This window comes from Artibeus jamaicensis, unplaced genomic scaffold (assembly GCF_021234435.1).
Source record: "Artibeus jamaicensis isolate MK-2021 breed Jamaican fruit bat unplaced genomic scaffold, CSHL_Jam_final contig_387, whole genome shotgun sequence".
Taxonomy (NCBI): domain Eukaryota; kingdom Metazoa; phylum Chordata; class Mammalia; order Chiroptera; family Phyllostomidae; genus Artibeus; species Artibeus jamaicensis.
Window position 1 is genome coordinate 12,020,505 of NW_026521812.1, and position 22,151 is coordinate 12,042,655.

The window sequence follows — 22,151 nt, forward strand, 5'->3', positions numbered from 1 at the left end:
TGATTAATTTCTAGTTTCATAGCATTATGGCCAGACAAGATACTTGAAGTAATTTCAATCTTTTTAAATTCATTGAGACTTGTTTTGTATCCTATATGTGGCCTTAGAAAGCATTCCATGTGTACTTGAAAATTATGTATATTCTGCTGCTTTGGGGTGAAATGCTCTGGGGCTATCAGCTAAATCCATTTGATCTAATGTGTCATTCAAGACCACTGTCTCCTTGTTGATTTTCTGCCTAGACAATCTGGCAACTGAAGTCAATGAGGTGTTAAAATTTTCAACTATGATGTACTTCTGCCAATCTCTTTCTTTATTTCCATCAGAATCTGCTTTATGTATTTATGTGCTCCTATTTTTGTGCAGAAATGTTTACTGGGATTATATCCTCTTGTTAGATTGTTCTCATTATCTTTATAGAGTGTCTCTTAAGACACTCTAACCTTCTTTGTCTCTTACCATAGCCTTGGTTTAAAGTCTGTTTTGTTGGATATAAGTACTGTTACTCCACTTTTTTTCATTTTCCATTTGCATGAAATATCTTTTTCCATCTTTTTATTTTTAGTTTGTGTGTATCTCTATCTAAGATGGGTCTCTTAGAGGCATCAGGTTTAGAGTAATGATTATAAGGATACTCAACAGCATGAAAAAAGATATAGAAGCCGTAAAAAGGCAAGTCAGAAATAAAGAATGCAATATCTGAAACAATACACTGAAAGTAATGAATAGTAGATTAGATGAAGCAGAGGACTGAATCAATGATTTGGAAGATGAGGTAGAAAAGAATCACCCAGGCAGAGCAGCAAAAAGAAAAAAAAATTTAATGAGGACAGCTTAAGAAATATTTTGGATAAAATGAAGTGTAACAATATCACATCATGGGAATATCAGAAGGAGAAGAGAGTGAGCAAGAGATTGAGAACCTACTTGAAGAAATAATTACCAAAAACTTCCTTAATCTGGTGAAGGAAAGAGATACACAAGTCCAGGAAGCTCAGAGAGTCTTAAACAAGTTGGACCCAAGGAGGGATACACCAAAACATACCACAAATAAAAGAGCAAGGCTTAAACACAAGGAGAGAATCATAAAAGCCACAAGAGAAAAGCAGTTGGTTACCTACAAGGAAGCACCAATTAGATGGATATCTGATTATTCAACACAAGCATTTCATGCCTGAAGGTAGTGGGGTGAAATATTCAAGGTGTTGAAAAACAATGACCTAAAACCAAGACTAGTTTACCCAGGAAGGCTATCATTTAAAATCGAAGGAGAAATGAGCTTCCCAGAGGAAACAAAAAGCTAAAGAATTTGTGAACACCAAATCAGTCCTGCAACAAATGTTAAAGGGCTTGCTTTAAGAAGAAAAAGAGAAAAAAATAGAGGAAAACAATCTAACAATAAAATGGCACCATATACATATCTATTGATGATCACTTTAAATGTAAATAGCTTAAGTGTTCCAACCAAAAGAAAGAGGGTAGCCGAATGTATAAGAAAGCAAAATCAAGTGTTTGATGCTTCATAGACTATTATGGTTTAATCAATGCTTGTTTTGTGGGTTTCTTTTTTAAAGAATGTAACTTTCTAATTGCTAAATATTTATTTAATTTTTACTCTGCACCTGCTTTCTTTGTATCCATGGTAAAATATAAAGAATAATTTGTTTTCCATAGAGTTTAGAGAAACATATCAAGGGGTATTATATTATATTATATTATATTAATTATATTTATTATATTATATTTAAAACCTATTACCTTAAAATTAAAAATAAAATAAATACATCATCGAATTTCAAATGGAGCAACCATTTCCTCCTGACATTATTTTAGGACTTTTGACATCATTTCCCCTGAAAAACAAATAACTGTATGTCTTAAAACTTTAGTCTTCATGAACTTTCCCAAGAGAAAAAATATATAAAATACAACAAAGAAATTAAAAATACATTAACTGGCAGATGGCGCCAGGGGAAGACGCACATCTACAGGAGCACAGGCTCTTGACGGAGCTGAGACATCAATCATCAATTTATACCAACGGGTGCTGGGGTTTCAAAAAAAAAACTTTTTATAAGAATCCATAAATTTTTGTTCTTACTGCTGGTAGTGAACATTTAAGTAAAGTTAAGCTGTCTTTCCCCTCAAATGAGTATTTAAAATGTGTCATATAGTAAGAGTAAGAACATTCCTTAAGAATGTTCTTACTATATTATCCTATTGGGAATTTAACTTTGTCATCTTGTTCTGTCACAATGCTCTTGATTATGAATAGTGAGTATTTCACCAAAACTATCTGCACAGACAGGTTTGGGATTATAATAAAGTCCCTGAGATCTAATTTTGATATCAAAGATAGTGAATTTCATTTTATAAGTCAACATTGATAAAAATTTATCTCTTCTTGAAGTTAATTAGTTTTTAATGAAACTTCAAAAAACCTCAGCAGAGGACTAGCCAGAATTTCCATTTTTTAGGCAATTTTGTTTATACTTTACACCTGGGATTTGCTTTTTATAGCTTTCTAGCTTTTAAAATGCTCATTCATTTTTTTGGTTCTGCATTATTTATCTTACATATATATGGCAAGTTAATAAGTTTGCAACAATGTTAGATATCAGAAGTAAGCTACCTTGGAAATGTGTCTGCAAATTTAAACAAGTACAAGATAAAATTGAACAAGGACTCTGTGAATATAAAGGTTAATAGTATTTTTCTTAATTAACGTGTCTGTTTCTTATGCTGAGGACTCATTTTAAAAGAATATAATTACATGTAACTAAAGTATACTTTTGTCATAATAACAACATAACCTATTTTTATTGATATATACACCTGCATTGAAAATTGTCAAAAATTTTAGAAAGCCAGTATTTCCAAATAAGTATGTAATTCTCATTTGAAAGACTATTTTACTTTTTCAGACAATCACATGACTATTAATGAGTCAGTGTGTTATAAAATGATAACATGGCCAAAAGAATTTTCTTAAATTTTCATTACATGGAATACAGCAATTATTATATAAAGATAGTAGATTCACTATTTCTTCAGCTCTATGTAGTATTATTTAACTTGTCCAATGTTTATTATAATAGTTACTTTTAAATCTTACAGGTTATTTTCACAATCTCCTTTTGTTTTTCCTCATTTATTAATTCACATTTTATTTTTTAAAACATTTCATACATATTCAAAATTTTGAGTAAAAAACTTGAATATGTTAAGTTCTTTGTGATATAAATTTGTTGTTTTGTTGTTTCTTCAGACTCACACTCATGACCACCCTTTTCCTTCTGTGATCGAAACTTTGAATTAGACTTTATATTTTTTCCTTTCCCTTACTACATCTGACCTTAACTTTCTTTGTCTCTACTGTCCTCATCCCCCTCAACTTTTATTCCACAACTCCCAGTTCCTCACTGTTTCTGGGGTGCTGTCTTGGGAATGAGCCCTGGCTCATCATTTTCCAAGGTCATAGGGTCGCCCATCACTCAGACATCATGGTGGACCTCCTGCTCACACGTTGCTGGACTGGGCAAAGTCCCTTCCACTCGCAGCTGACAATTTCCAGTTGGCCTGACTCATTTTTCAGAAAATATCTATTGTGTATTTGTCTGTTCCCTGTTCTTCGGTCTCTCAGCTTTCTCATTTTTTTCCTGTTTTTTCTTTAGAAACACTGATACCTGGTATGTTCTTGTCTCTTTGTTTGTCTCAACCCACATGTATTTTACACTTCATTTCATTTTATTATACATATTATTCATGAGTTTTGCTCTCCTTTGGGGGGACAGTTGGAGGGGATTTGAATCATATGTTGCTATATGTTCTCAGATTCCCTTAGGACAGTTTTATTTTTATCCCACCATCACTGACATAAAAAGGGATATCTTCATCCCAACTTTGCCCCTTGCACACTTAGTGCCTGAATTCATTTTCATATAGGCACTTGTCTGCAGGTTGACTACATCTTTCATGTATCAAGAAGGCCTTTCCCACTTTGGGACAGAAGGAGAGATTCCACAGATTTCTTTCACCTCTGAGCCCAGCATCACAGCCATGGTCTGACTGTGCCATTGTTATTTACCCTAATATCAGAAGTTTGAGTGTCCAAGAGTGATTTTGTAATGTTACTTGCAAATCTTATTTTAAGCAAGGTCCATACTTTCTTTTGTAAGTGAGAAAGTGAACTTTCTGATGTCCTACTTCCAGGCAATTGTATCATCCTATGTTTGTTATTAAAACTTTAGGCAGCCTTTAATAATACAATCCTAAATTTAACTTTCTTTAGAACAAAACCATTCTCAGTTAACACATACATGCACAAACCTTCAAAAAAGGAAAATGTGCCTTTTTGTAGTGTATGAATTAAATGTTATTTCAAGAGATACATATACCAATAATTGTTTTTTAAAATGTCTGATTTTGTTTTGTTGGAGGTTTTTTGCTGGGGTGGAATGTTGGTGAAGACAACATGCTAGAAGAGAATGTTAATGAATACTAACACTGGTGCAGTTTTTATTAAAAACAAATTGGCACCAAATTAATAGTAGATGCACAAAAGATATTACACAGTAGTGTCAGATAGGGACATGGGCTTCAGAAGGGCTGGGTTCTAATTATGACTTAAAAGCTATATAAACTTGGGATTTTACTAAATATTTCCATGCTTAGTAGCCTTATTTTTAAAATGTGGGTAATAATAATAAGAAATTTGAGGTGGCACTGGCCTGCAGACTGAATGGTCACCAGTTTGATTCCCAGTCAGAGTGCATGCCTAGGTTGTGAGCCAGGTCCCTAATTTGGGGTTTCCAAGAGGCAACTGATCTATGTTTCTCTCCCTTTCTTTCTACCTCCTTTCCCCTCTCTCTAAAATAAATATATAAATAAAAGTTTTTAAAAAGAAATTTGGAGTAGGTGAAGTAAGATAAAATAAAATGTGCATAAATAATGAATGGTGCATAATTAGTGACTATTAATTGGCACTATAAGAATAATGACAATGATGGTGATGGTGATGATTATGGCATAATACTAAGTTACTTTCCTAGTTAAGAACATGTTTTTCTTATTAAGCTTTATGTCAAAATAAGTAAAATCATGACATAAAATGATAATAAGAATATCTTATTTATTTTATGGTAGACTTAAAACCTTCCTACTTTTTGAACTAAGAGTGAATAAATCATGGAGATTTGTTACAGAAGAAAATAAAATAAAGCAGTTGCTTTTGACTGAAATCTGTTGAATAAAACCCCTACTGATCACTCCCTTTGCTGGCGCCTAGAGAAAGTCTGTGCAGAAGGTGCATGAAGTGGAATGTTTGTCACTGCTCATTATTAGTCTTTGGAAATCAGCAATGTGTCCTCACTCATTCATTGGGGATGTTAAGTTGCTCTGACATTGCCCTTAAGACGGTTGTGACTTACCCTCAGAGTGTCAGGACAGGCATGTGTTTGTTGAATACCGTTGGCTTCACTGTGTGCAAAATTCCAAATATAAACTCTCTCTACATATTTTATTATTCCCAGGGGTCAATTTCAAGAATTCTGTGACTATTGCTCAGTGTACCAGTTAATTTTCTTTAAAACTCATGATTATTTTAAATACCAACATATAGAGAAGACTTTCACACCTGAGAACCAAAATAAAGTGGCTGTCAGCTGCTGCTTTGAATTCCTGTGGATCCCCAGGACTTCATGAAATATAAAAACAAGTAAATTTTTAGAGTGCAACATCTCATCATAGTATTTACACCTAATCCAGCAATCAGTTGAGAAAATAATTTGGAGTTGTTGGTATTTCTGCAAAGACAAAGTGGAGCAGAGAATTAGATAAAGAAAGAGGAATAATGAAGAATACAAAAATCCAAACTTTACCTTTGTGTCTGTACATAAGAGCTCCAGATATTTACCTATGAGTATTTCTTGAAACTGCACAAATCAGAATAGGCTGCTAATGGACTTAAATGTACAGTAACTTCTGGTACAGTAACTTCATGCATTATTTAGGAAGTTTTTATTTATTTATCATGTTTGCCAAGAATATGCAAAGCAGACTAGATGCTACACAGAACATTGTATCTTAAAAAAGAAAAATAAAATGAACAGTCTATGCCATCATTGTGGATTCTTCAAAATGCTCCTTCTCTCCAAATCACAATTTCTTTTCATCTTTATCCTTATTTCACCTAACACTACCCTCCCATGATTTTCTGAGAACATCCATGCTTCTTAGAAATCATGTCTTTGACTCCATCCCACCTTCCCCCCTCAGTCCTTGCTCCTCAATCATGTACCCTCAGGCCCTACTCGAAGAAACCCTCCTCCCTTAGCCTACCTTCTCACGTAAAATGTTTACCCCTTTGCCCACTGAATTTATTCTGCCTTTGCTCTGCTTTCACTTATGATCACAGTTCTGAAAAAAGATTCCCACAAATTTTCCACTTGAACTATTCTTCACAAATTCTTCGGGCTTTAACTATATGCAACTTGAACATTATGCCCTGACATTTTCCTCAAATAAGGTACATGCTTCCAACTCAGCAAAGACCTCCAAAATGCAGAGCTTAATTGCCTTTTCTTAATTCTCCTCCATTCTCAGCCACTCAGGTGTACTCAACACTGTTGGTCTACCACAACTTTTGAAATGTTTTCCTCTCTTGACTCTCATAATATTGAACTTTTTATTTTATTTTGTTTTTAGTATTGAGATTCTGCTGCACATTTTTCCCCAGAGACTGAGTCCTTGCCTTCTCAGCTCTCTTTCCTGCTATTATTCTACACTCTTCCTTGGCCGAGTCATCCAGACTTGCTGGCTACCCATCTGTGGATAAGACCTTGAACTATTCTGAAACCTAACCTGCCTTCTCAATGATTTCTCTCATTCTTCTCTTTCTACTGATAAAGTTTTCCAATATTTCAAATTGATTAGGCCATTTATATAACAAATGATCAATATTTATCCATGGCAAATTTAGAATAAAGTCTATATTTCTTCACCTGAGGGTCTAGAGACTCTGTGATTCAGGGTTAAACTACATTTTAAATATTTTTCTACAATCATTTTTTATACCTATCACAGGTTTCAACCCAAATTATTTCCATGTTCCTAGCATTTCTCATCCAAATCTTTGGTCTTGACATTCTCTTTGGCTGGAATATTCTTCCCACCTCTGAGTAAATGAACCTTCAAGGTCCATCACCAGTGGTATAGATTCCAAAAAAAAATGAACAAACCTTCTTTGATCTCCATAGGAGGAGTTGACCATTCCACACTGGAAACATCTCTCATTTATTCTGACAGCTGGAGCATACCACCCTGATGTCCGTAGCATCTTATATCTGTGTGAGCACATGTTCATTTTCTCCACTTCATTGCCAATGACTTCCTGGTAGCATGGGTTTCTTTTTGGTTCTTTCAGGCACATAGCAAAGTGCTTCTTTGCATGTGGAGATAGACTAGTTTAGTTAAAATCACAAGGATCTAGAAGTTGAGGAGCAAAATTAGCTTTCTATCTTCTTCTAACTCTTTTTCTTTCTTTCTTTCTTTCTTTCTTTCTTTCTTTCTTTCTTTCTTTCTTTCTTTCTTTCTTTCTTTCTTTCTTTCTTTCTTTCTTATTTATTTAATTATTGTTCAAATACATTTTTCTGTCTTTTACTCCCACCCCAGCTGACCCCCACTAGCCCTCCCCTACTCCCTCCCATTTCCACCCCCCTTAGTTGTTGTCTATGTGTCCTTTATATTTGTTCTTGTAAACCCTTCCCCTTTTCCCTTGAAATTCCCTCCCCTCTCCCCTCTGGTCCCTGTCAGCCTGTTTTCCATTTCAGTGTCTTTGGTTATATTTTGCTTGTTTGTTTGTATTCTTCTAACACTTTTTAAAATGTGTTGCTTGAAGGAAAATTCTTTTTAAATTTCTTTAACCTCCAGGTTCACTGGTAAAAGAGAGATTATTCTGCCTGTTTAATAGGTGTATTGTGAGTCTTGAGCAAAAACATGTAAAATACTTAAAAGACCACATGGCAGAGAAAGAGAGCTCATTGTAAATATTATAGCTGAAAAGTAACTAGTTCTTAAATGAATAAATTACAGGAAAACTTTAAGTTCATTTTCAGTTTGACTCTCAAACTAGAATTTGGAGGAAAAAAAGAAGCAAAGGATTTTATTCTACCCATATTTATTCCTCCAGAGGTAACAAATAGATCCAGAGAATGGGTGTCTTAGTTTAAACATGCTATAATCTATGAAAATAAAATGCATATTTTTGTGTGCAAAGGCCTGTATCATTTTAATTTTGTAAACAAAATTAAATGGACATTTAATAGACATTACCATAGACATTACCAGATTCTTATTACACAATTAAAATATTTTAATTGATTTATCTACAACTCTCACATGATTCTTTATATATATATAAATACTAGTTACTTCAAAATACCATGTAACCATTTATACTGTACCTTTATTTATAGCTGTTTATTGGACAATTTAAGACCCTGGTCATTTAATCCAGTGTTTAACTGAGTTAAGTCTATATTTAAATCTTTTAGAAAATTAATCAGGTTAAAACTTTAATAATTCACTGTAGAAAAAATGGGATAGTAATTTTGTTTCTATTTCCCAGCTTTTCTTCACACAACAACATCTCTCCTTAAAGATCACCTTTCTTTTTTATTTGAGAAAATTTGCATACTGACCTATTTTACCTCTTCTCTGTTTATTTGTGAACAGCTGGTATGTAAAATATGAATAAATAATATAAAACTGACTCTTTTCCAGAATTCTAAAAAGTTGACATGAAGATTTGAAGGTCATTTAATTATATATTGTGTTAGAAGTATCTCTGACATAATTACTTTCACATTATTTTCGACTATGTACTTTTAAGTAGAATTCACAAAAGACCAAGCAATGTACATAGTGTATCTTAAGGGTCCTTGTTTCTATATTTAAACTTTAGTTCATCTTTTAATGTCTTTTAATTGTCTTTGCAATTGTCAAATATTGGTCTGTTAATGAAATATGTGGACGGATATTCCCCTCTCGCCCTACATTGTGTACAAGAACTCATTTACCTCAAATTCTCAAAATTCCAAAAGTGATATTGGTTTTGAAGAGGAGACTTAGGAGTCAGGGGAAGAGGGGACTTTTGGGAAGGGCCACTGCAGTCCCTACTTGTTTTAGCCACCCATTGCCCGACTGCTAACCATAATCCTGGCCTGGCATTCATTCCCCGCTCTGCTCTAAATCAGAGGCGTGTCTTTAGTCTCTGGAGGCTCTTGTTTGTGGAGACACTAAATGCTGATTTTATGAGTTAAGAGATCCTGTGACTCTTAAAATCCATTCAATACTATACTTTCTATCGAGAAATCTGAAAAATAGGCTGCTTTTTACTCTCTAGAAGATTTTGAAGATGTTCCAGCTTCAAAGAATGCTAAAAGTGTGCTCATTATCTTAAGTTCATTATGGATTTTTTCCTCAAGACCATAATGTTTTTCGACTGCCTGTTTTATTTTAGTATCCTTGACCTAGCACTTACCTTTTCCTAAGCAGTGTCTATGTGGTAGACCTTTTTTAAACAAACAGCTTTTTCCATTGTTTGTGTGTATGTATCTTCATATATTGAAGTTACTAGTTGGACATTGATTTATTTAGAAGTAATTATTAGAAGCATTGATTGACCAATCTGCTTATAAGAACAATATTTCAAAATGATTATATCACCAAGGATTAGGAGGACATTATTTGACAGAAGGAGAAGCATATGAATGTTCACATATGAGTTTGACATATTTTCATTAAGAAAAATTAAGATCACTTGACTATATTAGCAGCAATACAATAAAGAAAAGAAGGAAGGGAGGAAAGAATGAAAGGAGGAAGAGAAGGGAAGAAAGCCTTGAACCTCAGAAAAATCTTATATGAGATGCATGATCTTGAGTGAGTCTTTCCAGGACTAAATTTCTTTATCTTCATTGCAAAGGTTTCAACTAATTTGATGCATTGTTCTCCAGTCAAGATTTTCCTGACTTCCTAGTTTGTCTTGTTATATAACAGATATTTTCTATTCTACTTATCAACTTTTCTGTAGACAATAAAAGAGTTTGCCTAAGAGTTGTTCTTGCCATGAAAATGTAAATTCTGTGGCAGTGCCCAGAATTAATTAACAGTCTAGAAAATAGTCCTTTGAGAGAAAACACAAGGAATTGGGTACCTGGGTCTTTTGAAAAATAATTTATACTTGTCTTAAGACAAATTATTGAGTACTGACTTTTTAGATATTTTAAGCAAATGGATTATTAAGAACAAAAACTTTTAATATGTTTTTGACTTCTAAACCATTGCTTTTCAAATTATTTTATACATGAATGACCTCGCAGTCTTGTTAAAATGAAGTCTGAGTTGGTGCCTAAGAACTACATTTGTTTCCCAGATAATGGTGAAACTACTGGTACATGAATCACACCTTGAGAAGGAAGGTTCTTAAACTCATTTATGATCTGACAAAATCTAAAACCTAACTTTAGATGAAACACACACACATACAGGCATATACTCACACTTGAACATTTTGGATTTTACAGGAAACCCATCTGCCAAGCCCAAGGAGACCATTTAAGAACCTCTAACCTAGAGAAAACAGTTCAAATGAACAGCTTCCAATTATCCATCACTAGATAAACACATGTTACACATCACAACAGCAAACAGAGCCTTGCTTCAGATAAAAGGAAAGGATTCAGAATTCCAGCCTGCTGTTATTTTTTCATGGCTAGGGTGATCACTGAAAATGCATGGCTTCCCAAATTCAGAATTATTTTGACTAAAGTGGTCATTCAATAACCAGATTCTACTCTTCCCGCATTACAACTCTGAGCATCAAAATTCTGTTTTAAGAAAGAAAAGGTCTGCAGCCCTCGCTCACCAGTGTCCAATGTATCAGTAACAGTTTCCTATTTGAACAGTTGCCTGTCGCATGCTACACTCTTCTTTCATTGGCTCCTCTTCTGTCACTGGCTCTTATCCATCAAAGTCCATAGTACAAGGTTCAACATAATCTGAGTAAGAATCTAAACTACACTGTAAGAAGGGCAAGTAGTTTCTGTTCCTTTTTGTACTGTTTAGATATTTTCAGCCCCCTACACATTTGTTATGTAATAGCTGTAAATGTAAAAGTCACACTCTTTCATATTTTTGTATCCACTAGAAGAAGCTGAAGATGTGTCTTCTACAAAGAAGCAAAAAAGTAAGTTTACAATTAGATTAAAACTGTTAAATGAATCTATATTAAAGATGGTAAATATAAATTGAAACTGAAAACGCTCTGAAGAGAAGTATTAAAATAAAAAAGATTTTTAGCAATCACCTGAAGGATAACATGAAGAATAAAAATGGGTCATTTATATTTCAAAGAGAAGATCATCACTTTTTGTATCAGGCAAGAAGCACAAATTTGGAGGAATTATGAAGTAAAGACTTGTGTGGCATTTACTGCAAACCATTCTACACAGCTCTTATTCTGAGCACTTCAGCTGAATCTGTGCTTAAATTTGTGTTACAGTCCACTTTATAAAAAAAGACAGTCTAAGTGACATGCTGAACTTTTTTATACCAAAAAGAAAAAAATGATTGAAAGTTCTTTTTTATTTTTCTAGATATATGGTAGGCTCTTAATATTCAGTTTGGGGGATCACTGATTTTGTAATGCTATCAATATTCACATGCAATTAACAAAATTCAGTATCCAAGATTCTCATTATTCCTCTACTTCCAAATTAGACATTTTTCTTTAGATGGTAAAGCAATGTCATCTGAATACCAATTTTTAATTCACATATGCATTAAAATTGTTGCTGGAAAGACAGAATAAAAGAATCAATTTTAAAAATAGGTATAATTGGTGTTTGTTTCACATAATGTTTTAAAGTAAAGAACAGACATTTGTCTTAGGAAATGATGTCATTGTTCTCTGAGTTCTACAAATCTTCTTGAAGGTATTTCTGCAGGAAATTATAAAAATGTCCTCTATGTTAGCAAATGTCTTCTACTTTACATAGTATGTGATTCATTGACTAAATATTAAGTGCCTACTATGTCCCAAGCTCTGTTTAGATATTAGAAATACTTATTGTATCCATTTAAATTACTGGGTTGTAAGAAATACAGGGAAACAATCTTAACACTTTTGGATATTGTTGCAAAATACATGAAGTCAATCTGGGCATGTTTCTGATTTATACAGCAATACTTTCCCAATTGTTTACCTGCTGGTAATAATTTGTGGCTATATCACATAAACACTTAAAATTTATTTCATAAATGTGATGGAAAACCAAAAGAAAACAGGATTATCTTCTGGAGGGCAGGCCCCTGTGGTAGAGGCTTCCTGCACTAGGTGAGTATTCTAGGAATCCATCTGTATCAGTGCACCAGCTCGTGTTGTGAGAGGTTGCATTCGGCTTCAGTGCATTGTTTCGAAGACTCTTTCATCGTGTTTGCTTGTTTCATGGTGGGTGATTTTCGAGTGCACCTGCCCACACCGCACTGAGTGTTCAGCAGTTTTCAACCAAAAATGGCATGGCTCCCTTGCCTACCCTCCCTATTCACCAGATCTTGCCTAAGCAACATTTCTGTTTGTTTCCCTGGATGAAAAAGACTTCAAAGGGAAATGTTTTGCCAATGTGGAAGAGGTGAAACAAAAATGTAAAACAGCACAAGCACTAAAAGGCATCAAAATTGACAAGTTCAAAAACTGCTTTGAGCAGTGGAAGAAACATCTCAATAGATGTATTGCATCCAGTGGGGAGTGCTTTGAAGTGACTGAAGTTTAACTATATAAGAATAAATATACAATGTTTTAATAAATAAATTCTGTTGCTTGGGGTTCCCCTCTTGTAAGTATTAAAACATAATTTAGTAAGATAGATTTTATCTATCTCAATTTCTTGGTTGGAATATTGCATTATAATTTTGCAAACATGTTTCCATTTGGAGGAACCTGGCTGAGTACACACGGGATTCCTCTGCATTATTTCTTTTAATTGTATGTGACTCTTCAATGAACTCAAAATAAAGAGTTTAATTAAGAACAAAGAAACAACTTAAAGATTTTAGTAAAAAGCAGACATATATAGTAAAATAATATTTTCTATTTTCATCTTACTATGAAGTAGTCCCATAGCCTGATATCCATGTGTCTTTTATAAAAGTTCTAAAATTTGCAGATATAGTGATATTTTTATTAATGGCCTATTCAACATCAATTAAATAAATGTATCAGAACAGAACTTATCTTTGATGAGGTTCAGCTGGAAGAAGGTCTTGGATAAACAACTACTTTTAGGGAGGGTGCTCCCATTTCTCCTTAATACAGGCCAAGGGCTGCTTCTGTGCCAGGAAGTATTTCAAGTGCTGCATGTATATTTACTTATTAATTTCTATATTTCATTGAGGTTTCGTTGATGTCTCAATTTTACACATGAGAAATCCAAGACACAAAGAGGTTTAGTAACATGCCAGTCACTGCCAAGGCCATCTGGCTACAGAACCCATGTCTGCATGGATTGTACTATACTGCCTTGCTGTGCTTCACCTTTGTTGTGCTTGTTTTAACAAATTATCATGCTCTCTTCCTTAGGCCCCATCAGTTTCTTCCAATGTGTCTACCTGAATGGTTACAATGGCTATGGATTTCAGTTTCCGTTCACCCCTGCACAGCGCCCTGGAGAGAGTTCTGGCCCACCAAGCTCTCCGGGACAGAAGCCACAAGGACAATAGACACACATGCATGACCATTATAAGGGCTTTGAGACTGAGAACTCCCATTTGTCCACAGTGAGACAAGCAACTGAAATTTAAAACTTGGGAGAATATCTTTGAAAATATTTTACTCTTCTGCTTGATATAGGAAAAAAAGTGGGCAAAAGGACTGAATAATACGTAGACATAATGAAGGGTCTAGAGCTCAAGAATCTATTTGTGTTTGTTGCTGGTGTGGGTATTTATATTTTTTCTATTTCCACTCAGTTTAGGGCTGTTCACAAATTAATTTGAAGTTTACTTAATAAATGGTCTTTTAAATGTAACTGACACAATTACAAAATCAAACTCCTGATTTTAGGTAGATAAGTATTTTTAAATGAAAACACAGACTATGCCTTAAATTAAAGAGTACAGGAACTTGTATAGAAGCTACTGTTTTGTATCATGTAGGTATCTAAGTTCACTTTACCAATAAGTTGATGCTTAATAGTTCAATTTTATTTGTCTATTTCTGTTTTAGTTGTGAATATGGCCTAAGGCTGGGTTACAGTTGCACCAAAGAGTGTTGTAGTTTCCTAGTGATGCTCTTTTAGAGCTCAAAAATGTCTCTGAACTTCAGACATGACAAGAAGGAATAGAAATATTTGACGAGTCTTATCTCTAAGATTTGTCTTGAATTGTAATTCATACATTCACCCTCCTAGTGGAAATACACTACCCGATTAGGCAGGTCTGGTGAATCATTTGTGTAAAATATAAGCAAATGAGATGTAGAATGTTCAGGTTTTTCCAGACTACATATGTCCTAATGAAAATATCACTTGGGTGAAATTGTAGATCGGTCACTAAATTTGGGTGACAGATGCGAGAGTATTTTCATGTCACTTTAATATAATCCTTCAATGGAATTAAATATATTTTCTTTCTCAGAAAGAAAAAATATAAATGTCATCAAACTTGAAGGACTACATTTTAAACATAAGTGCATCATGATATGTCTTACTTGATTTTTTAGTAATTGGTTATCAATGCCAATGAAACGAATACCTGTCTTTAACTTACTTGACAACACATCAGTGGGAATGACAATTGTGGTTTTACCATCTTTTGTCTCCCAATAATATAAACACTTGTATTCTTCATCACATTTTCCTATCAGCTCTGACAGTCATGCCACTGTGATCTTTTCATGTTTACAGTTGCACCTCAACTTATGTCAAATTAACTCAGGAAATAAATTGAGTTATTTTTTTCCTAGCATTATACTTACTTTCTGTCAAGGTTGCCACAGCCAATACGAGACAAGTTGATTTATTTTCAAGGACTGCAACTAAGTCCTTTAATTCCAAGATTTACACCACTGGTTTACTAAAATATCATTGACTAGGGCATCAGTAACGAGGCTGTTACTAATAATGGATTTTCAGCGACTTTTGTGAAAGTTACAGGTCTCAGCCACATGGTGATGGACCTAACTCACAGCACAAAACCCAACATTGCAATGAACCAAGGCTAATGACACTCCTTATGGGGGCCTAGCAATGTGTACTCTCAGCACTGACTGGGTGGTACCATCTTGCAGAGCCCCTTCAAGTAGCAATGGAAACCTGTGAAGGACAGTGGATGGAGTTTATTGCTCACCTGCTCCTCCAGCTTGTCCAATTTAGTGAGTAAAGGTAATAGAAAATACAACAGTTTTCTTAGATTTCATAGAACAGAATGATTAAGTCATTCATTCATTCATTCTTTCAATGACTATTTATTGAGCACTCAGTGCACTGTGATATCAGAGTGCACTGGACTCTATCAGAGAAATATCGGAGATGAATTCTCTTCTCCATATTATCCTGGCACATGTGGCCTTGGAAACTTTACTAAACATTCTATGCTTGTTTCCCAAAGTGTAAAATAGGAATTTCACAACAATTACCTGATACACAGGTGTACTGTGGACACTAACAACATATCTTAATATAAATATGAGGTCAGAATTAATTCCTAAAATAATAACTTTGGGTGTTTTCTCCCTGAGTGCTTTTCTACACATTATTGTTTCTTTCATTCTCATTATAAAAATTACTTGATAAAAATTAAAATATGATAATGTATTATAATTAGAATTTAGAAAAACAGTTAGGGTTAATTAGTAATAATTAACTAATTATTAATAATACTTGTTAAGGTTTATCTGCTTAAAGTTACAATGATGATAGCATATGAAAATATGAACAAAACTCTTTTGTTTTTATGGTTCCACCAAATAAAGTATTTCTGCTCCTTTTATGTTTGTGCTTTATATTTTAAATGGAAAAGATAAATGGTCAAAACCCTTTGCCTTCAATAACTCTCTCATAATTCATGTCATATTGGTCACAAATATGTAAGCATTTAATAATTGTGTTAGTTCTCTATTTTGTCCAAATTATATGAGCCACACAGACGAACCCTCTATTCTCCCCCACTTCTACTCCTCTTAGTAGATGAAGGTCCACAGAAAATAAATAACTATCTAAGGATTTTTATTTATGAAATCATTCAAATGACATAAAGGTTTTTTTTAATAATTCCCTTGAAAAGCACCTGTATACTCATTCATTCTGATATATCCCTGTCAAAACTTTCCATAGAAATATTTTGGAAAATGAGACTATATATTTAAGGACTTAGATCATTTCCTTGAGTTATTTTATTAAGAAAAAACACAAGGAGAATAATGAATATTGCTGCTGATAGAAAATTCAAAGACCTCTACCCCAACTGGCACATACAGAAAATGAACCTAATCCCTAGAGAAATGCATAAATTTGCCAACCAGCTGTATCAGAACCGAGCATAGAACCTTGGTCTGTTAGCTCCCAAAGGCCTTTAATAAAACTATATCCTCAAAGTGTTATTTCAAACCTTAGCTAAGTCTTCTGGTTCCTCAAAATCTATTTTTGAATTATAATCAGTGTCAGAAGTGAAACCCTGTGCGGAAAAACTTGTTAGTTTTCTACATGAGAGCTAAGAAGGACCTTAAGAGTAAGCCATGTTCACCTCCTTTGGAGATAAAATGATGAATCTCAGTGAGGTTAGGTGACCTGCCCAGGGTCAAATCTAGTCTACGGTAAAACCGGGTTAAGAACTCCAATCTTCCCCTCTCATCTTGCACCCACCCTGTGCAACTTTGTATGCTGTTTCCTCCATCATATGTTTCCCTCTGTAATTTGCAAACCCGCAAACACGTGGACACTCAGCACAGACTTCCAGGAACTGACCCACTGACAACACTGCTGTTCTCCTTTCAGGCTGATACTACTGCTGCCCGGCACCTTTTCCCTCATTAATGCTGTAAGTCCATAAAACATGCTGTAGGTGCTTTTCTTTGTGTATAAAATTAAATAGCTTTATTTCCCATATTGTTTAAGCATAAAAAAATGTCATAAGTCACCAAAAGGCCCAAAATATTTGCCCAGATAAAAAGAAAACAACAAAAAAGGCAACTCTAAATTAATCACAACCCATCCAAAGACGTGGGTTAATGAAATAAGTTAGAAAAATAAATACTTACAAAACTACATTTAGGCTCTAAAGGTAAGCTCGGAATAAATGATAATTAGTGCATGGTATTAGTTAAAAGTCATACAAATTGTAGAAAGATGCACATGCTGTTAGCAAAACAGTAATAGCAAAGAAAAAAATGCTTGGTTTCTTACACAGCCAAGATCAGCTCCCAGCCACGTGCCCTTTGCGAGGCCATTCGACACGGGGTGTAGGCACAGGAATTGATGTGCCTACACCCCGTGTCGAACTTTCAGCTTGCATTCAACGACTGACTGCTTGCATCAGGTCATCAGCGCTATATTACATTTCCCCCCACCACATCCAAAGCACTCTTAAATAACTTAATACTAGGTCACGAGTGTACTCGATGCCTCTGAGTGCAGCTGTGAAGCCAGATGTGTCTTCAAAGCAAGTGTGCTCTAGTGGTGAGCCAGGTGGACAAAGGGCCCTCAAACCCAAGGTCAGACTGTTAATTTTAGGAATAACTCTGGTCATTTGCCTCATCTGTTCTCAGTTCTTCTATTCCTCAGTTCTTCATCGCTAAATGAAAATAAAAGTTCCAATGACAAAAGTTCGTCTTTGGTGAGAAACAGTACCTTGTAAGGTTATGTTATTGTTAAGATCTTTTCAATTTCCTTCTTGTTTTGTTATTAACTGATCCCACTCTGCCCTGCACTGAAGACCTAGTGTTGCTAAGTGGCATAAGCCAATGCAGCAAATGGAAATGAGATCTGCATGAGTCCCACACAAAAATAGGAACATCGCCACTAACAAAAACAATTTTTAAAAAGTCTACCACTCTCTGTCACTTTCATGGAGCTCCTGTAAATCAGTGACAGAGACCCTTCAAACCACTGTATCAGAACAGTCAGAGCTTGTAAGATGCCTGCGAAGTGATGCTCAGGATGGAAAGCTGAGATGGAACACAGAGTGACTCAGTCACTAAACACTGCCATAGAATCGAACATTCATTAGAAGGTGTAAAAGCATTTCAGCAATGTAAGTGAAGGCAGTGTACAATAAAGAGCAACTGTGTCATCTCAAATCATTTAGCACATTTATTTGCTTATGGAAGGAACACCTCTCTCTTTTCTCTCTCTCCTTCTCTCTCTTTTCTTCTGCAGCCCCCTCTTTCTCTCCTCCACTCATACATAAGTGGATCAACAAATTGATGATTCTCTCTCTCTTTTTCCTTCAAATCAATCAATAAAAATGTTTTAAAACAATAAAAATGTTTCTTACCACAAGAAGAAAATTTTGTAACTATACATAGTGACAGATGTTAACAAAACTTATTGTTATCAGCTTATTGTTATATATAGCAAACTTATATATATATATATTGCATCATTTTGCAGTGTATAAAATATTAAATTATTATATTGTACACCTAAAGTTAATATGATATTATATGCCAGTTACAGTTTTTAAAAGTAAAAAGAAAATCAATACCATGTAACTTGATTTAACCGATATATAAAAATACTACATTCAAAATTAGTGGAATACACATTGTTTTCCAAGTGCACAGGAAACATTGATGAAGATGGGTTATGTAACGGTTAATAAAATAAGTTTCAAACAATTTAGCAAAACTGAAACAATATAGAGCATATTCACTGTCCACAATAATTGAATAAGAAATCAGTAAGAAAATATATTTGGAATAGTACCAATGTGTGGACATTACACAACACACTTCTAAATAATCCATAGTGGAAGAAGCCACAAGAAAAAAAAGTTGTAAAATACTTCCCTTAAGTGAAGAGATGAGTAAGTAGTAATCAAATTAATAATCAAAAGAATTAAGAGATACTAGTTGCTAGCATATGAGGGGGTAGTTTCATATAAAAATATCAATTTGATGACTACAGAAATAAAATAACTTTGGTTCTTTTAAAGAAATTATTGGTTATATTACATTTTTAAAAATTAATGTTGAAGAAATTTGTCTATTTTATATCTCCACTTATAACATTTGTTTATAAAATAGTAAAAGTTATGAATAGCTTTAAATGCTGAGAAAAAAAAAAAACCAGAGAATATATATAATATCTCTATATATGATATATCTATATATCTCTCTATATGATATATCTATATATCTCTATAAAATATTATCTATATAATATAGATATATAAATACAAACAACAAAAAATATCTCTAAAAAAAGATATATCTAGAGATATAAAATCTCTAAACTTCTCTAATTCCTCTCTCTCTCTCTCTCTCTCTCTATATATATATATATATATATAAAATATTGTGATCACAGGAATTTTTAACTGGAAGAAATAATCCTGTAATTTGACAAATAGGACAACTAAAGCTCAGAACAATTTAGAAGATATGTCCAAGTTACAAACCTACAAACTAGTTAAAGCAAAACTAAAATGCAATGTAATTCTGTATAATATATAGTTAAGTGATCCATCTGAATTGAAAAAAAATGGGATGATCTATCTAATTTTACTTTCCATGCTAATATTGATTTAATAACATGAAATGGTTACCAAACATTTGCTGTGTTTTATAGGGACTTGTTCTTTAAGCCCTCTATTTACGTAATGTTTAAAATCTTCACCTCTTTCTAAAATTCCTTCAGTTTCTCCTGTTAAACTTTCTGTTCTTTCCTCTTAAATAATGTAAATGATATAGTCCTCATTTTAATCTTTACAGCAACCCTTGTTTTTCTATTTGCTATAAATTATAGATTGTTCTTAATTTTTAAATGGGAGACAACAATTAAACAATGTTTTGGAGTAGGCAGAGTATAAACATGATAGTTACATAATCTAATAATCTGCTTGTGATGCAACTTCAAGTTCCACTAACACACATTCCAGAATCAACCTTTACAGGTTGTTAGAAAGGGTTCTATCAAGGTTTACAATATAAGTGTCTTTTTAAATGGATATTTTTATGCTGATTTGACTGGGTTTGATAAGAGATTTTTAGTGTGATAAAGATCAAAGAAATAGGGTTAAACTTTACATGATAGTAATATTCCTCTATCCTTTCAAATCTAGAGAAAGATAGTATGGCTATTTTACTTTTACTTCCATTCTTTCTATTTTTCTTAATGAAAATTAAGATCCTATATATATGTATGTGCATGTGTGTGTACATATATCTGTCATGCACCTTTACTTGGTATCTTGTTTTCTAATCTATCTTTTGCTATATCTCTGGGGAGTGTGGCTAGAAGCAAAAATCAAAGTAAATATACTAAAAGGTGTTTCATAGGGGAATATAGATATTTAAGAATAAATTTAGTTGTAAATGTCCCCAGAGATAAATTTATTTTCAGTTAAAAGCATATTTACTTAGTGCAGGAGCATCCAGCCCACAGCCCGTGGACCCCACGTGGCCCAGGGTAGTTATGAACATGGCCCAACACAAAATTGTAAATTTACTTAAAACATCACTTTGTTTTATTACTAAATTATATACTAAGTTTTCTTTTTTAGATATGTATATTTCCTATATTAGCGATCAGACACTTGGGACCTGCTTGTCAATTTTAAAAGATTATCAAAAAGGCCACGCATAATTAGGGTTATTATGTGAGGATTTTTTTGTTTATCTGTGGTGGTGGATATCATGGAAATTATGAACAGACATTTTTTAACTCATAAGTTTTCATTAGTGTTTGTATAATTAATGTGTGGCCCAAGACAACTCTGCTTCCCCCGGTATGTCCCAGAGATGCTAAAGGTTGGACACCCCTGACTTAGTGGGAATAGCCTAATCAGCAAGAGTGTATAGAAATTAGAATGCTAAAGAAAAGTATATAATAGCTTTGATTATAATTTAACATATAAAACAAATCAAAACTAATTGGTTTGGATATGTAATTTTGTGGGAAAAACTTTCCAAGTGGTGTTAGTTTTTCAATGTATCCACTGCAATTTTTACTTGGGATAATAAATTGAGTAATAAAATACTTTTATGGTTGCACACTAGACAGAAGGTGCCCAGGGGGAAATGATTTGACCAACCACTCAGAAGTGCCTATTGGGTCAGAATACAAACATGACAGTGGGCCAGAATCCAGGCTGCAGAAGGCCGTGAGCCTAAGTACACAGGTCCTTCTGGGGTATGTTTAGTGAAGAAAACAGCTAACATCACACTGACTTCTGATGCAACATGCACCTGGCATTCCTGGGGAAAACATAAAGTGGTGGTTCTTAGCCAATTAGAGAGCTCCTGGGGGCCAGCCCCCTGGGCCCTCCCAGGTCCTATTGCTGTCTGTTTTGGCTTCAACTATCTACTGATTAACACTGAACTAAGTTCTTCTTTATGTGGCTACTCTTCCAGAAGTCACAGAACACATTTTTATTCTAAAGTTGTCCCTAATTTATTTTATTAAGTATATAAGACATAGCTTCCTATATACAATATATGTAATGAGGTCTGACCAGAAAGGATCTGGCCATGTAATGTGAAAACTAAAGACATTTATTGAAGAAGATACAAGATACAAGAAATATTGTACATAGGACAGTGGCATCTCAGTCCCCTGCAAAGTAGATACCTTGGGACCTCACACAGTTCTCCCAGCATCTCTTCCACTGTTCAAAACACTTTGTAGAATCCTTTCTTGGAATCTCGATCAGGTGCCCCATGGTATTTTCCTGAATCTCATAACAGTCTGAGATCTCCTCCCTTTCTAGGGTGCTTTGAGTTTTGGGAAAATCCAGAAGTTGCATAGCACCAAATCTGGGTTGAAGGGGGAACTGAGTCACCTGGGCAATTTGATGTTTTGCCAAAAAACTTTGCATGAGATGTGATGCATGAGTGAGTGAGTGAGTTGTCATGATGAAGCTGCCAGTCACCAGTT

The 22,151-nt window shown here is 34.1% G+C and overlaps 1 protein-coding gene across 1 annotated transcript in view; it reads left to right on the plus strand.

Moving 5' to 3' along the window:
• LOC119045002 (triadin-like) overlaps nt 1-16,047 on the plus strand; it is a 158,638-nt gene extending 142,591 nt beyond the window's left edge. The window contains exons 26-27 of the mRNA XM_053664795.1: nt 11,210-11,248; nt 13,640-16,047. Coding sequence (XP_053520770.1) covers nt 11,210-11,248; nt 13,640-13,779 — 179 coding nt within the window. The 3' untranslated portion in view covers nt 13,780-16,047. The remainder of the gene's footprint in view (nt 1-11,209; nt 11,249-13,639) is intronic.
• Nucleotides 16,048-22,151: the final 6,104 nt, after the last annotated feature.